General features: G+C 43.0%; 1 protein-coding gene across 12 annotated transcripts in view; it reads right to left on the bottom strand.

Annotated features, from left to right (window-relative positions):
• auts2a (activator of transcription and developmental regulator AUTS2 a) overlaps positions 1–18916 on the bottom strand; it is a 1221519-nt gene that overhangs the window by 358041 nt on the left and 844562 nt on the right. For all 12 annotated transcript variants that reach the window (XM_078224989.1, XM_078224996.1, XM_078224993.1 and 9 more), the window contains exon 6: positions 5069–5098. In XM_078224989.1, the coding sequence (XP_078081115.1) occupies positions 5069–5098 (30 nt within the window). The remainder of the gene's footprint in view (positions 1–5068; positions 5099–18916) is intronic.

Genomic DNA, 18916 nt, shown 5'->3' with positions numbered 1-18916 from the left:
TGATAGAGCCAGACTCATTTTATTTTTAGATGTGGCTCATGCTACCCTAGAGCAGTTGTGTACCTAGTCTAGAGTCAGGAATAAAGGAAAAAAACAGCCATTCTACATTCCTTTGAAAAACATTTCCCCTCTTACCTTCTCATAAAGCTGTCAATCACAAGAATTCATTGTATCATTGGTTAAAAAGCCTTAATCCACGTTATACTTCCTAATTATGAGAAAACAAACACACAGACATTGGAAAAACTCTTCAAAAAAGATTAGGTTATCCCCAAGGTAATACATGTGTTAATCCAAAACCAGGCAGCACATGCCTCCAAACTGTGCCAATATTGCAGGAGTTCGTCCATTGGCTGTTCTGAAAACTCAACCAAGCATTCATAATGAGGCCACCTGGAGAGAAAAAAAAAAGTCTAGCCATCAGTTCAGCCTGCTTCTGGATACGCTGTTACAGATAGCCTCACTGTTTCTGCACCGGGTAGATAGTGGAGTAGTGGCTATGGAGAATGTATGGAGGGATTGAAGGGGCATAGGAAATAGGAGGATGCTTAGAGAGGGCATGGCAGATATGTGGTTGGCAGATGTCTGATTGGATGTATTCCTGGAGGCTGCTTCACCTAGTCAAACAGCTGTTTCTTCCATCTGTACATAAAGCAAAGCGTTCAATGAAAATGAAAAAGAAAGTGTTTTGAATTCCTCGCTGATTTTTTGTTTTCTCCTCGGTTGCATCCTCGGTGCCTGGGGAGATGAGTTTATAACTCCTGAGGCCTTCAAGACATTCCTGGAGGACTGACAACCCTAATCCGATGGTTTGCACTGAACCTTCCAGTCTGAATTTTCAAAATATGTTCCGGGTAAATGAAGCTCTGCAACATGAACATGAGTTCATAAAAACCTACTCTATACAATACAATCATCCCATGTGCCAACATATTAATTAGAGTCTCGAGTAAATCCTTGTGTGTTTTGCAGATAACTTGCTATGACCGCTGCATTCCTGATGTTTCTGTTCTGTCCCTATTATATTCATGATGTGGAGATGCCGGCGTTGGACTGGGGTGAACACAGTAAGAGCTTTAACAACACCAGGTTAAAGTCCAACAGGTTTATTTGGTAGCAAATACCATTAGCTTTCGGAGCACTGCTCCTTCGTCAGATGGAGTGGAAATGAGCACTGCTCCTTCGTCAGATGGAGTGGAAACATTTCCACTCCATCTGACGAAGGAGCAGTGCTCCGGAAGCTAATGGTATTTGCTACCAAATAAACCTGTTGGACTTTAACCTGGTGTTGTTAAAACTCTTACCCTATTATATTCAACAGATACCTACCTGCCCAATGCATTCCACATATTACTTTCCATCCCTGTCTTATATTGATTCTCAGTTGAGAATCAGCTTTCCATAGATTACACATTATCCCTGCTGGATTCTGCCTCCCCTTTGCCAGCCCACCCTCGAAGCAGGGATTCTGGGCAGCCCATGATGTGTTTTGCTCATTCTAATGTTTTTTTTACTCCTAACAACATTGCACTTTGCATCCCGTACACTATTAACAGAATCTGTTGCATCCCAAATATTCCGAGCCAGTCCACATGACTTCCCGCCCAGCCCATTGCTCAATCCTGTACATTCCTGATCAGTCCATGCCACATGTCGCATATTCGCAATCAACTCCTCTTGTATCCAGTACGTTCCAAGCCAGTCCAAGTTACATCCCACCGATTCCTGGTCAATCACACTGTATCCCAAAGATGTTCCCACAGCGGATTCCGCATCCCATAGATTCTTTGCCAGCCGACAGAGCATTCAACAAATTCCTGACTTGTCAAACTACATTCCAGAGATTTCACTAAAAATAATTATCATACAACCAGAGAGGGCACTCAGTAGAGTGCATAACTCCACCACGGTGTAGCAATGTAACTACAATTACACAACTCTTCCTTGAGGCTATTTGATGCTCAGTAACTTCAAGGTTAAATAAGCCAATCTTGTTGTTAAGAGCTTCCGTCTCACTGAGGAGGCTTCTGGCCAATTCAAGTTCAATAACCTGCTCTGAAAACTCGGCTCACATTTTGACAGCTGTGACAAAATTCAAATGTAATAGCTGAGACAATCTATAACATGAAAATAATCAATAACATTCTAAATTAAAAACAACCAAAAGCATTTTTGAAACAAGTCAATTTTTCCCATCTCTTCACATTAGTGGATTTTTCAAATCATTCCAGGATCTGCAAAAGCAACCTCACCAAAAAGTAATCAGCTCTACCTTGGACCATATCATATCCGTGCATCAAATTCACTCATTGGCTATGGCGATGTATTGCTTACAGACACACGCTATCTCCGCCCACCTTCAGTGGCACAAGTAATGAGCAACTGCTTCACCAGATTGAACTAACTTTCTACAGAAAAAGTAATGAACATCCTTCCACACTGATCTTCACTTGTAGAAGATCAGAGTGGAAGGGTTAGAAGATAAGTGATTTTTGGAATTTTTTGTTCATTCTGAACTTCTGAACAAAGGGTCCCTGTGAGTACTGATGTGAGCAACAGCGGCTCAAGATAAACATTATATATTTAAATCTTGACTTCTCCCTCCGCTGACTAAGGCTGGAGAACGGTCCCATAAACACCAGGCAGCCATGGTATCTCATCCAAGTGGCCATTCATGTGTAAACTAAGAGACTGAGTGCCAGCAAGCTAATTAGCAGTAAGGGTCGTCACAATGAAGCCTGATGGTATGATTCAATGACAGCACTTTCCTGCAGGAATAATCGGATGGTAATTAGGAATGGGAACTCAGACTGATTCTTCCTGTTACTGGTGATGGCCTGTAGTGCCTCTACTGCTAGGCCAGCAAAGATCAGCCAATTTAGCACAAAGCAAGAATCAAACAGAGGAGCTCTAGTCTCTACACTTTGGCCTCACACCTTTATTAATTGAGTTATTTGAGGTGGTGATCAAATATTAATTTTAATCCTATCCTGTGTTCCTCAACACAGGATAGCAGAATGCATGATTTGGCCTCAGAAAGTGAGGGGGTTTTCCCGCTAGGCTAAGGCTTACAAATTCTTGCCACAGAGCTCTATTCAAATCAACATTTTACCAGCAACACCCTGACCTTGCAACTAAATGACTCATTAATTCCATTGCCACCTCGCACCTTGGGAACCACTTTTACCGTGTTCTTCAGGCCTCTAATAATATAGGGGTGGGGTCGGCGGGGGTGGGGGGCAGTGGGAATCCTACAGGAGTCCAAAATGTGCTTTACGCCAGCTGGATTTCCTGTTACAATTGTCCTCGCTCCCACCATCAATGGGTCATGAGTATCCCACCCTTCAAAAAAGGTGTCCCAATCTTTCGAAAACCTGTAATCTGCCCCTTAACTTTTATCAGACTAAGAGCCTAAAAACATGAGGTAGGAAGCCATCCTTGAGGCACGCTGCCACACTCCACAAGAGAGAAAATTCCACCCTTAGTGTCAAATGAAAAATGAATAGTTATAGTTGAAAAGAACTTTACGTTTAGGCATCATTCCGATTGCTCAGACTCTGGAACTCTGGGTTGCGTGGAACAATCAACCTACTTCTCCAGCCTGCATTCTGGGCTCAATTCCTTACATGGCTTGGGTCCTCAAATGAGCGCTTAAATGATTAAATTGGTCTGTACTTCAGTGTCTGTAGTCTAAGATTGTTATATTGGTTTGTAATTTTAATATAGTTTTGATTCAATATTATCCTTCCCTGTTACCTGCTGAATTTGTTTGCCTATTTTCATTACTACACGATTATTACATGCCCACACATTTTTAACCAGATTAGTTCGTCTACATATGCAAATCACCCTGAAATTCAAGCCTTTGGGCTGCAAATGTGTTCCTTGAATAAAATACCATTATGATAATAATTGAAACGTTCAGGGATATCTATAAGTTCTCATGCTCAAACCTGTGTAATTATAGGAACCAGACAACAGCTCTTGAAATTAGATGCAAACAAATTCTCAAAAGCACTACGAGTGCCAGAATTTGTCTCTGAACTGGGCAAGACAGGAAAAGTTAAGTCCAATTCAAATAGAGCTCTGTTAAGTGCAGCAAGTCACTTAATTACGAGGGAAAAATAAGACATATATCCCACATTTCAATACCGTTTCATCCAATATTAATGGCAATCAGATGGATGAAAATGTACTTTTATTTTATGTTTTGATAGACGAGGAAAGGTCAAGAGGTTTTTAATGTATAAATGCACAGCATGGTGGCAGAATAGAATGCAGTTATTTAACTGGACATTCTCATTAAGCAAACGCACGCTGGCCATCAATGCTTTCACCACAGAAACAAACAAAGCAGACAAGGTGCGGGTAATCTCAATGTATCTAGGCCCACAGCCACACACAGTTGAAAATCAATTCAGCACCTAATCCCCAAACTCATTTAGATAGCGGCACAAAATGCAATTATTATTAAATGAACAGGATTTCACAATCCCCAAACATTTCCGATTCAAATTAATTGGAAGCAATGTGATAAGTATAAGCAATTTTCACCTTGCTTGCCTTCAAATGATAATTATGATTATTTTTTTTTTGTGAACACCATCCCAGGCTACAATCCCCAACCTCAGTGATTTACTTGTTTTCAAACGTGACTTTTATTTAATTCTATAATACTTCTTTCACAGCCTCACAGGTACGATAAGGCGAGCCTGATGGAATTTCAGCATCATATGCAAATCACGCCTTGTGTGTTGGATTTGGTCTGTATAGGCTGCTGCAGCCGACAGTGAACGCAACATAAATTCTACCAGACCAGTCAATTCTGAAAGTTATAGTCCCACCGAATTTGCACAATATTCCAAGAGTGTATAGAGGTTTTGTGGTAGCATTTCCTTTAAATCAAATGGTATAAACCTTCTCTCAAAACATCGTAAAATCCAAATTAAAGAAAAAATATATAACCACCTTTCGTATAAATTAAATTTTGTACATATTCTTCCAAAAATAAGATATGGACATAAATATTGACATAGGTCCTTTGACACTGAGAAAAAAGTAATCTTACCTTCTCATCTGGGTCACTTTCACTGTCACACTGAAAAAAAAAGGGAAAAAGACATTAGAAGGAATTGATAAACGCTTGGAGCATTTATTTCAATGAGAGTTAATAAACATGATGGCGTTTTTCTCTTCATTGAGGTTCAGCTGGAATGCTGCAACTTGGCAGAAGAAACAACTAACTCTGGTCAGCGGCAGATATACCATTATTAATGTCCACCAACCAGAGGTGATTAAAACTCACACCTTCCCAAAGTGTCAACAGAGCACATCTTAGAGCCGCCCCAAGCTAATGACCCTCCAGCAACATTGTTGGGCAAGCTGGATCAGAGCTTCATTAGTTTGTTTCATTGTCCTGAATTGGGGATTTTAAGGTGTGAATCTGCTGAGCGTTAAGTGCTTTCTCTTTCACAAAACAAATTAAAGTCAAAGACGTGCAAACAAGCACACTTGATGTAATTGACGGGTTAATGAAAAGGAACAAGATGTGCTCAATGCAATCATGAAATCGGATCCAAAGCAGAACATGCTACACACTGACTGTTTCTTTTGAAATGAGAGAGAATTAACTGGACTTAAAATAAATCAATCTCCCAAACTCCACCCCTCAATATTGGTAAGTATTGTCCAGTTCCTGTGAGCAAACTCCCTTAAAATCTGAGTCACTCAGACACAGAATCATTTCACAGGATTGAATAGAGTGGCTCTTGTCAATATTTAATAAAGGAAAGGTGGGTGGGTGGAGGGGGGATGTGAGGGAGGAGGAAAGGGAAAGGCAAAATACAATCCTACTCTCAGTGCACAGTGGACTAGGGAGAAATTCTCCACAACTTTTGCTGCAGCCGCTTGCTCATTCCTCCTTCTGGCTGTTAAAACATGGAAAACAAAATGATGATTTCCAAACCTTAGTTAGGCCGCACTTGGAATATAGTGTTCAATTCTGGTCTCCACACTACCAGAAGGATGTGGAGGCTTTGGAGAGGGTACAGAAAAGATTTACCAGGGTGTTGCCTGGTATGGAGGGCATTGGCTATGAGGAGAGGTTGAAGAAACTTGGTTTGTTCTCACTGGAACGACGGAGGTTGAGGGGGCAACCTGATAGAAGTCTACAAGATTATGAGGGGCATGGACAGAGTGGATAGTCAGAAGCGTTTTCCCACGGTGGAAGAATCAATTACTAGGGGGCATAGGTTTAAGGCACGAGGGGCAAGTTTTAAAGGAGATGTATGAGGCAAGTTCTTTTCACAGAGGGTGGTGGGTGCCTGGAAGACACTGCTGGGGGAGGTGGTGGAGCAGATACAATAGTGACCTTTAAGGGGCATCTTGACAAATACATCAATAGGTTAGGAATAGAGGGATACAGTCTCCGGAAGGGTAGGAGATTTTGGTTCAGTCGGGCAGCATGGTCGGTGTAGGTTTGGAGGGCCGAAGGGCCTGTTCCTGTGCTGCAATTTTCTTTGTTCTTTGCTCAAACCCAAAATAAGTAATTTGAGTGATCAGCTTGCACCACCAGCACTTGGCAAACAGTGGAAGCACAATAATATTAAGAGGTTCATGGTTAAATAATTACCAAACTGAAAATGAAGAAAATGAATTACTTTCATTATCTGAAATTCTGCTCATGAAAGTTTCAATTCATTTGAGAATAAGAGCCCAAAGTGGTACTCTGCAAAGATTCTACTACTGATAATTCTGACTGGCTGAAATTAGATGGAGTTCAAAAAAATGTGGAATCATAGAACCAAAAACTTTCATTTCAGAGAAATATCACAACCCTGGTTTTAAAAAATATGGTAGTCATGATGTGGAGATGCCGGCGTTGGACTGGGGTAAACACAATAAGAAGTCTCACAACACCCAGGTTAAAGTCCAACAGATTCATTTGGTAGCAAAAGCCACCAGCTTTCGGAGCGCTGCTCCTTCGTCAGGTAAGTCTCATGAGTGAGTCGGATCTCAAACAATGACGAGACAGAGTACAGGAACGAGATAGAGAATCTAATGAACTGGTGCGGCAACAATAATCTCTCCCTCAAAGTCAACAAAATGAAGGAGATTGTCATTGACTTCAGGAAGCGTAGTGGAGGTCCCTGTCTACATCAATGGGGGCGAAATGTAAATAGTTAAAGTTTATTTATTAATCACAAGTAGGCTTACATTCACAGTGCAATGAAGTTATTGTGAAAATCCCCTAGTTGCCATAGTCTGGCACCTGTTCGGGTACACTGAGGGAGAATTTATCATGACCAATTCACCTAACATACACATCTTTGAACTGTGGGGGGAAACTGCAGCACCCAGAGGAAATCCACGCAGACAAGGGGAGAATGTACAAACTCCACACAGACAGTGACCCCAAGCCAGAAATCGAACCCGGGTCCCTGGCGCTGTGAGGCAGCAGTGCCACCGTGTCTGGTCGAGAGTTTCATGCTTCTAGGTGTCCTGATCACCAACTTGTCCTGGTCCGTCCATGCCGATGCCATAGTTAAGAAAGCCCACCAACACCTCTACTTTCTCAGGAGACTAAGGAAATTTGACATGTCCACTTTGACTCTCACCAACTTTTACAGATGCACCATAGAAAGCATTCTTTCTGGCTCTATCACAGCTTGGTATGGCTCCTGCCCTGACCAAGAGTGCAAGAAACTACAAAGGGTTGTGAACTAAGTCCAATCCATCACGCAAATCAGCCCCCATCCAGTGATTCTGTCTTCACTTCCCACTGCCTCAAAAATGCAGCCAGCACAATCAAGGATCCCACTGTACCCCAGGCATACTCTCTTCCATCTTCTTCCAGCGGGAAAACGATACAAAAGTCTGAGAACATGTACCAACTGACTTAAAAACAGCTTCTTTTCTGCTGCCATCAGACTTTTGAATGGACCTACCTCATATTAAGTTGATCTTTCTCTACACCATAGCTATGACTCTATCATTACATTCTGCAACCTCTCCTTTCATTCTTTACGTACAGTATGCTTTGTATAGCCTGCACGAAACAATACTTTTCATTGTATACTAATACATGTGACAATAATAAATCAAATCAAATCAAAAAATGCCAATGATCGATTCTCCCTTGACTTTACACTTGTACTGCAGAAGTAGACTAACTATGGCAACATTACTGGAAAAATGGCTGCAGCATTATAAAACCTGTACAATGCATTGGCTTATTTCCTCTGATGGAAAGGAATCATTTGTAAAGGTTAGTTGTGCATACAAAGTAAGAATTTAGATTCAGCTCAGCTTGGGCACTGTGGCCTGGGCGTGGAGTGATTAGCTGCTGTAATAAATTAACATTTTCAAGTAAACATTGCAGATGTAAATTATCGGAGCAAATGAAGGATCTTTCCTCACAAGCAGAAAGGTCTGCGTATAGGGAAGGCCAGTGGCACATTTATGAGGCAAGTCAAATTGACTTTTTAATTAAGTTGTTTATCAAGTTAATGGAGATATACACAGAACAAGATGCATTATAGATCATTGTATAACAGAGACTGTATACCTAAAGACACCTGGTCTTCCGACTCAGGCCAGGAAAGATTAGAGTAGTGCAGCACACCCCCAGGCCTGATTTTCGAGTACAGCTCTGTTGAAAGGAAGGATGCCAAAACCCCCTTTATTACACCACCAGTAGCTATGTTTAAAGGTCCTTTGAGAGGTCAGGAGAAGGCAAATGCATAAGGCAAGTGGACAGGACTTTAAGGTTGGGTTGTTGGGCCTCGTGTGCATGGGGGTATCATGCCTCATGGTGGGGGAGTTGTCAGGCCTCGGAGGAGTGGGGATTGAACCTCAGTGGGGTGGTGTTTGTGCCATTTGGTAAAGAATTGGAACAACACTCTCCAAGATTACCATTGGTACTAAATTGGAAGGGATTGTAAATTGTGGCAAAGAAGTGGGCCAATTGCAAAGGGATCTAGATAGTTGAGAAATTTGCAAAAAAATGGGAAGATACTATTTAATGGAAGGAAGCTCAAAAGTCAAGGAGCCAAGGAAGGAGAATGACGGGAATACAAAATAAGTGCTGTTAGGCTACAGCACAGGAGAGAGATTTGTAGGTTGTAGCGGAAAACACTCTTAAGCTGTCACCACAATGTTCCGCAGTGATAAAAAAGGAAACATTACTTTTAGGATACATTGCTCGTATAAAGGACACATGTCCAGGCATATCTGATGATGCATCGTGGACTACCTTGCTCTCAGAGTTTCTTCCATTTCCTTGGGAGGCAATATATTTTCTTCCCTTTCCTTGCCTCTACAAGAAGCTAGTTTTGCGAATGATTGGGGAAGATGGTACATTACTGATGCACATCAATTTGGACACGAGGCTCGAAGCTTCAGTAAAAGAAGGCTTTTATTAACTAACAATGAAGCTATCAGAACTTTAGTACACTATCCCAGACTGAAGGGGTCCCGGCCAGAGCAGGGACTCTTATACCTCTCCCAGGAGGCGGAGCCCGACTGGGATGTGCCACAACAGTAACAAACACAGGTGTAACAACCCCACCCTAACCCAACAGCAACAGTAGTACAATCCAACAGTAACATATATACATCCTTGTAGTACTGGCCAGCCCTGGCTCAGTACTATCCAGTGGGAACCAACGATGGTTCACCACAATTACGTTATGCCATTTAACAGGAAGGGCGAGTGTGCAGTGGACTCATGGGATGGAATGTTCCCGCACGGGAACTGTAGCGGGCGGGGCTGGACCATGCAAAGTTCCGTTGCCCTCAGGTGGGATTTTCCAGTTTTAGGGTGAGCGCGACCGGAAAATCCCATCCAAGGTCTTTAGTTTGTTTTTCACATGAATGTAATACTCATCAAGCAAAGAGGAACTTAAAGGCTTTAAGTCAATAAAACTTTCAAGAAAATCTTTAATATATAAATATTCCCTAAATGAATGGACTCAATTACATTGCATTTAAAGTAATTACTTAGGTGTTAATTAAACACTAAAATGTGTCATAAAGTATGGCAAAAAAAAAGGCTGTTACTGTATTAAGTTGCTAAAGTTTATTGCTGCTCCCAGCTCAGACCAAATAGTTCAGTATTTAGTCCATTCATAAAATGGGCTTAAATCGAGACAGGAATGTTTTGCTTCGAATGCAGACTAGCTGCTGACCTAAAACTCCTGTGTCCCTCCAATCTGTATTATTTGTACAGCACAACTGAGGATATATTCGAGTCTTTTAGATGTTCTGACGTTCATTCAATTGTCATTTATTTTGATGTATTAGAGCAGATCATCAGTGACCATTCGGAATAATGAAACATTTGTTGGCAATTAAAATTAATCTCATTTTTAAAAAAAACAATGAACTAACAGGCCAAAGCATTTCCCATTGGTTAAACACCTTTGCTTTTGTCAATTTTACCTGCCATCCTCCCTTCCTCGGCATTCAAAAAGGTGCTGATTCCTTGGGTCTGTCGATCCCAAGACTCACCCAAGTCTTGATCCGAACCATTGTCAGTTTGTTTGACTTTGATGGACTCATGACCAGTTCAGTCCTCTCCTGACATCCACACGCAATGGGGCAGGATCTCCTGACCCCCTCGCATCACGATTTGCAGCAGAGGAGACATTCTACCATTGGCCGGCAGTGGGATCTTCTGGTCCCACCGCTGTGAACAGGGGCTTCCCGTTGTATGCACATCCCTGCCCCACCACTACGAAATCCCAGCAAGAATGGCCAGTGAATGGCTCCTTCGCAGAGGGGGCAGGGCCATTAAAATGCAGCGAGAAGTTCAAACATCTGTTAACTTTGGCGGTACTGTAAAATTCTGCCAGTGGGCAGGACTGTAAAATTCCTCCAGTGGGAGGGACTGTAAAATTGCATCAGAGGGCAGGACTGTAAAATTGCACCAGAGGGCGGGACTGTAAAATTACACCAGAGGGCGGGACTGTAAAATTGCACCAGAGGGCGGGACTGTAAAATTGCACCAGAGGGCGGGACTGTAAAATTGCACCAGAGGGCGGGACTGTAAAATTGCACCAGAGGGCGGGACTGTAAAATTGCACCAGAAGGCGGGACTGTAAAATTGCACCAGAGGGCGGGACTGTAAAATTGCACCAGAGGGCGGGACTGTAAAATTGCACCAGAGGGCGGGACTGTAAAATTGCACCAGAGGGCGGGACTGTAAAATTGCACCAGAGGGCGGGACTGTAAAATTGCATCAGTGGGTGGGACTGTAAAATTCATGCACTTTTAGCAAGGACAGTTTACTGCGTAGTGATCAGTTTGTGGTGGGGGGAGGGGGGGGTGCAGGGATGGGAAATTGGATCATTTTCTCCCTCCCAAATGTATCTTCAACAAACAGACAATTTAGCACAGACTAGAAGATTAACCCAGAATTTATTAAATGTGCGTGAACCTCATTTAAATAAAGAGCATGATGAAAAATCAGCCATTATATTTTTAATTTTATATGATGATTGATAGATAATCTGGTTAACTACAGTAAAATTGTCCACTGTGAGATATGTGGCCAAGAATGTATATGTAACCCAATCAATTACCAAAGTGAAAATGTTATCAAGTGACAAACGATTCAATTCCTTGACAGTTATTGTCTGTCGCTCAGTCACATTTATTGTGCATCTGTAATTTGTCCTCTTGCACATTCTGAACAGGAGCTTCAGCCTACCAGAATGACTTCGTGTCGCTCTGCCAATTTTTGATGATTGGTTCAAAGCCGGCAACAGCTTCATTTCCAGAACGGTGCGTCCAGCCAGTAAGCGAGTTGTGTTAGTGGCCGTTATGTAAGCAGGCTGAAAACCAGACATATGCTTCCCTTGCAGCCAACAGGAGATTGACAGGCTGCGAGTTGGCCACCATCATCACACTCGGCCCCCGACAAAGCTTCTGCTGCTTTGGAGATTTTGCAGGCTCAGAGGTACCAGCTCAATTTCTGGCACAGAAGCTCTCTGCTGACCTGCAGCCAGCGCGCCAGGAGCATGCCATCGAATTTACAATTCTGTCCCCTCAAGAGCTCAGTGCGCCCATTGCTTGGCAGAGATGGATGATCTTCAGCAGCACATAAATTATGCAAAGGCAATAAAATGAATTGTGCAAAACAGTTCAAACAGTTGCAAGTCTGGGACCCAAGTGCATTTTATAGACAGGAGCTGTACTTGCGGAGGCAATGCCTTTTTAACTGACCCATATCGCCTTAACTGATACAATATTCTTCTCTGATCCATCTTCCTTTTGTCATGTAGATCAATATGTTCTGTATGTACATTTGCTTGCAGTGGTATCCTCTCATTACAAACATGAATTGCTCCAATCTATCAAACGTATATATTTTCAGAATGGCACAACTTTTGTCAATGAAGTTCATGGAGCAACTTACTTGTGCAAGCATTCCACATGAGCCAATCATTACCCCTGCCAGAGATTTGGATCAGTAATCTGTCACCATGCACTGCCAGCATACCATTCTTCAGTAAACACAAATAACAGTTACAAATTAAATACCCACTCACTTTCAAAGTGCAGCCATATTTGGGAGATTTTTGAACACGCTCAGAAGTCGGCCTCTACTTAAAGAGAAAATACAGGGAAAAAAAATCAATTTCCAATCCAGGAAGCTCAGTAATTTAGTACGGACTGAGCTACCTTCAATAGCACAACAGCATTTTGTCAAGTGAAGTGTGCTGCAAACATCCCCCCACCCCATCACTCTTCATACAATATCATAGAAATCATAGAAACCCTACAGTGCAGAAGGAGGCCATTCGGCCCATCGAGTCTGCACCGACCACAATCCCACCCAGGCCCTACCCCCACATATTTACCCGCTAATCCCTCTAACCTACGCATCTCAGGGGCAATTTTAACCTGGCCAATCAACCTAACCCGCACATCTTTGGACTGTGGGAGGAAACCGGAGCACCCGGAGGAAACCCACGCAAACACGAGGAGAATGTGCAAACTCCACACAGACAGTGACCCGAGCTGGGAATTGAACCCAGGACCCTGGAGCTGTGAAGCAGCAGTGCTAACCACTGTGCTACCGTGCCGCCCACGGAAGGGAGGATATCGTTATCCTCCCTTCCTAGTTTTGTAAAGCCCAGGGCTATCAGACCGAGAACATCTAAGTCTTGCCCTTTAATAAAAAGAACCAGTCCTACAGACACTGATATGAATGTATTTCAAAGGTAATGATTGGATTGTTTCACTATTTCTCCACTGGAGAACTGCGCATTGAGATCCAAGCAGAAGACGTGGAGCGGACATCGGCAGTGATAGCTCACGGCCCACACGTCTTCAATGGAAATCTTTGCATGTCTGGGTTTGGTCAATTCAAAGTGGGTGCAAAAGCATCTTCCCCGTTCCTCCTCCTTTATCTGCTCTGAATTTCCCCCAGGGATGAAGGTGGGAAAGTCAGAGGGATTTAATGAGGGTATCCCAGAGGACAGCGGCAAAGTTCTTTTGATGCTTGAGCTTGCTTCCTTATTGTCATTTCAATCAACTGTGCTTATCCTAATTGTGTTATATGTGGCCTAGCCATGCCAGAAGAGCTTGCAGGAAGTGCCACAGATGCTGTGCAACTGAACACAAATTATGAATTGTAAGTTGTTATCGTGGCAGAATGACAGTTTTGCAAAGCTTATGCTGAATTTATCTTTTGTTAAAAAATGCGGGGTGATATGCACCTTTCATACAATTTACTTTGTCAGTATCGCTGTCTGCACAGACACAACAAATGGCAACATGCCTTCCCAAATGGCTTTTTACAGAATAGCGCCGATTGAAATGTCTCATTCACGCAATTTCATTGAAAGTGCATTTTTTTATTCTTCAAAAGCAAACTGTATTTTTTTTAAACAGGGAAATCTCTTCAATGGTATTGTGATCCATTAAAAATGGGCCATTCTCTTCCTTTTCTGCCAAATTGCTTTGATTGCCTCCGCACAAGCACATAGAAATGACTTCCCTGACTTGTGAAGCAGATGGAGTATGTTAATACAACCCGGCATACTGCTCGATGTAAAAGTGCCATACCTCATTACTTGGAGATAAAAGAAGATCATTGAAGACGGGAAGCAGAATTGACTTTTTGCGGTCTTGACTTGATGATGATTTAATCAACTGCACTCCTTCAGTTCTTATACATGCAGCTGTCGTTCCTCAGGTTCTCCTAAATCAGAACCTCTCAGAGTAAGGGGAGTGGGGGGGTGGGGGGGAAACAGGAATTACACTTGTACCTTCACTGCGAGCTGATATGCAAATCCGAGAGAGAAAACCGCAGCTCGCGTTCACCCTAAGATTTGAAAGATTGCAACTGATGGGTCAAGCCAGAAAGTCCGAATCCATTTCAGCCTCGCCAATTGGGTTCATTTGGGGAAGGCAAGCTCAATAAAGCAGTTCGGTTTGATGATAAATGCTCTCGGCGAGGGGAAAACTGTCTTGCAATCAGGAGAGGGAGGGAGGGAGAGTGGATGTTTACAGGAGGATAATAACAACAACTTGCAGTGATACTGCACATTTAACATGGCACAACATTCCAAGATGTACCTTGTGTTTCTCCCGCAGTAAGGATACTTCAGCCGCAAGCAATAAAACAACTAACTTCACAAAGTAAATCAAAGATAAAGGTTTAATAAAGAAACTTCACGACACCAACATTCAGGCCACACCATGGGCCGCCCAATTTCCCACAATCCCCATCTGCTTTCTATTTATACCGGATCAGCTGACCACCACATCATTTTGCCATTGGTTACATTGCCGACCGATTCAGCTGGTCAGCTGACCCTCACAGCAGGTTACCATTGATTGTAACAGATTCCAATGTTATCATTGGCTACATTCTAATGTCTGGCACCCAATCACAGAAGGTGATATTAGGGCAGATGACCGCGTGTTTAGTCAAACATGGGTTTTAAGCAGGAGGTGAAGGAGAAGAGAGAGGTGGAGAGCTTGAGCCATCCCAGACAGTATGACTGGTCTTCCTCAAATTTGGAATCAGGTACCACCAGTTAGATGGGAAGCATGTCCAACATTGAAACAGCAGTCGCATCAATAATATGCAGTCCACTCAATGACTCATTAATTAAGCGATGAGCTTAATTGCCAAAGCTAAATATGCATTCCCCCCAATAACTGTAGAGGTGCATTGAGTTTATTTTCCTCCTCGTGGGGTGGCTCTCATTCGGTCAGTTAAAAGCTGACCGATGTTGACTGATTGAGTGGCACACAGAACAGAGGCTCAAGATCAGCGACCCCGAAACACTGATATTTCCCAGATCAATGTTCCCACACAGGAGTGTCAAATATACTATGGAGTCCCTACAGGCAGGAGGAGGCCATTTGGCCCATCAAGTCTTCACCGACTCTCCGACAAAGCACCTTGCCCAGGCCCATTCCCCCTAACCCCATTCCCTTAACCCCATGCATTTACCTTGCTAAGCCCCCTATCCTACACATCTTGGGACACTAAGGAGAAATTTAGCATGGCCAATCCACTAGAGTAAAGCGTGAAATTATCAATGGAACACCAATTCAGCAGATCACTCAATTCCATAAGGAATTGCTAAAGTCCACGTACTGCAATGAGGTGTCGAAAGTTTTCATTGGCCGGAGTTTTACTGCCCTGCCGGGAATCATAGCGAACAATGGAAAGGTCCGCTGACCTCAGGCCGGATTTTACGGTTCGGGACAAGCGAGGCCGCAAAATCCCGCCCACTGACTTTATGTTTTACATAAAGTAGGAAGCTTATTGAAAAATGAGATGAATTTCAAATTACCTTAATTACAATGCTTAAATAGTTCATAAGCTAACATAGTACTTTGCAGTAAGAAATTGTGTTTCACTCATCGTAGTTTTGAATTGAATTGAACTGATTTATTATTGTCGTATGTATTGGGATACAGTGAAAAGTATTGTTTCTTGTGCGCTTTCCAGACAAAACATACTGTTCATAGAGTACATAGGGGAGAAGGAAAGGAGCGCGTGCAGAATATAGTGTTGTAGTTACCGATAGGGTGAAGAGAAAGATCAGCTTCATGTGTGATGGGACTATTCAAAAGTCTGATGACAGCAGGGAAGAAGCTGTTCTTGAGTCAGTTGGTACATGTTTTCAGACTTCTGTCTGCATCTTTTGCTTGACGGAAGGAGGCAAAAGAGAGTATGTTGAATATTGGGCTGGATTTTGCAGTAGAAATAATGGTGAGGCTTTCAGTGCTCTCCATTGTTGAAGTGTACGTTCCAGTGAGAGCAAAGGTGCAGTTAAATGCAGAAATCAGGACATTTCTGTCGAGTTGTCCAGCTCTCTCACAAGCTGAATTATCCCAGTACCTCACAGAGAGGCTGAACATGAAATGTCACCAAGTTTCTGTATTTGCGATATAGATGCATACCAGATAAGTTAGGGTTTGGTCATTTCCATGCAAGTGAATTTTTGATAGCATTTGAAGTCTTCAGTCGTACCAAACAATCTCTCTGGCCCTGAACATTAACTTCTTCTAATGGAAGTCTCATTCCTTCAGATTGTTGGAGATTTCCTCTTTGTCTCTTTTACCTCTCTTCATTCCATTTTTCTCTCCTTCTCCATTTCTCTTTATGCACATGACTTGGCACTGTAGTTAAAAAAAAATAATCAACACTTCCTGGTTCAGGCTCTGCCCCGTTCAATAACCATTCCTGAAGCTGATTAAGACACCCTGTCCCAGAATTCTGAGGGCTTCACACTAAAATGGCTTTCTAATCGCAGCAAGTTCTAGTCTAAAAGCCCATGGACAGCTTGTGGGCAAGTGTCAGTGTAAACAACAGCTGACGGCATTGTTGAAGACAACCGCAAAATCTTTATCGTGGTAACTTGGTACTGCAATTTTGATCACTGATCAACATATGGTCAACAGCAATATAGACCATTTGTTTTGCTGTGTAACTACTGTTGAACACATGACAAAAACAACACTGCTGCTTTTTTTTTCCATTTGCTTGGTATCCTGATTGCATTCATAAGCATATGTTTCGTTGTTGCTACCAAGTCAAATAAACCCTGAAGATCCCGCTAAATCCCTTTTCTGTCTTGCGAGAATTGATCTAAGTCAAGGTATCAGTGGCTTTGGTGTTTAAGAATGATGCACAGGGCTCCCACTTGATTATTCATAGAATCATAGAATCCCTACAGTGCAAAAGGAGGCCGTTCAGCCCATCAAGCCTGCACCAACAACAATCCCACCCAGACCCTTATCCCTGTAACCCCAGGTATTTACCCTGCTAATCCCCCTATCCTACACATCTTGGGACACTAAGGGGCAATTTAGCATGGCCAATCAACCTAACCCACACTTCTTTGGACTGTGGGAGCAAACCGGAGCACCCGGAGGACACTCACGCAGACACGGGGAGAATGTGCAAACTCCACACAGTCACCCGAGGCCGGAATTGAATCCAGGTCCCTGGCGCTGTGAGGCAGCAGTGCTAGCCACCGTTCCACCCCAGAAATTCCTGCCCGTGTGCCAGTCATTGCTCAGTTGCTGAGTCAGAAGGTTGTGGGTTCAACTTCCACTCCAGGACTTGAGCACAAAAATCAAACCAACGCCCGGGTGCAGTATGGAAGAAACGCTGCAATGTCAGAGGTAGCCTCTTTTGGATAAAATGTTAAACCGAGGCCCTGTTCGTCCTCCTGGGTGGGTGGAAAAGATCCCGTGGCACCATTTTGAAGAGGAGCAGATGGCCTGGCAAATATTTATCCCTCAATCAACATCACAAAAACAGAATAGCTAATCATTATCAAATTGCTGCGTGCGAGAGTTTGATGTGCACAAATTAGCTGTTGAATTTGCTACATTAAAACAGAGCGTATGCTTCACAAGTACTTAATTGGCTGTAAAGTGCTTTGAGATGTGCAGCAGTCGTGAAAGGTGCTCTATAAATGCAAGTCTTTTTTTGAGAGCACTGTCCAAGGATAGGACTGGGTCAGCTGCGATGGTTGAACAGACTGCTAACATTCATGATGCCAATTCACATTTGAAGAGAAACAAGTCACCATAATTTGTAAACCAGCACTATAGCATGAATCATTGGAGAGAATTGGGTAAGAGTAGAACATTAAGAAAGGGAAGAAAAGTCCCGAATTCAACCCTGACGGCTTCCCTGGGCTTCGTGGCAGTACCTTGTGTTTGGGCATTCAGACAGCAATGGCTATCCCAGGGGCATTGGCACTATCTGCCCTCAGCAACGCTCACCCTCCCACCCCATGCCGAGATTAGACTGATTGGCTTCGGCAACCTCAGACGACCTAACTTAATTTGAGGGTGCACGTCTATTGAAGCACCCTTATCCTCTAGCTGTAGCCCCAGCATTGGCCACCAATCCTGGGTGGCATTGCTGAGCTGCCACCCCTCTGATTGGGTCAGTGGCTCCTGGGGGTGACCCCGAATGCTGTAGTCCACCACTTTAGGCCCCTGCCATCTTCGAAACTTCCTGGCCATTTAATCTAAATAAGGTATCAGGAGGCAGCAATTATGCTTTGGGCTGTAACAAACTTTACCACAACCAATTGGCCCATTGAGCTAGGTTAGTCTTCAAACTTTTCATTTTGGATGACAGGAAATTAAAGGAGGCGTCCAGTTGGCTCAGCTGATTAACTGGCTAACATATGGATCAGATTAATGCCAACAGCTTGGAGTTTAATCCTCGTTCTGGTCGAGGTTGACTGAGGGCATGCCACTGAGCATTCTGGGACTTTGCTGTGATTCAGCTAATAATAGCACCTTTGGACAGGGAACCAAGGTTAATTGGACAATATTATCAGTAAAATATGTTCAGGGACCGTCAAATCACATGATCTGTATGGATGAAATAATTAATAGAATAGAACCTTACCTATGTGTG

This window comes from Mustelus asterias, chromosome 12 (assembly GCF_964213995.1).
Source record: "Mustelus asterias chromosome 12, sMusAst1.hap1.1, whole genome shotgun sequence".
Taxonomy (NCBI): Eukaryota; Metazoa; Chordata; class Chondrichthyes; order Carcharhiniformes; family Triakidae; genus Mustelus; species Mustelus asterias.
Note: the sequence above shows the minus strand (reverse complement) of the source record. Positions and strands in the feature narration are given on the sequence as shown.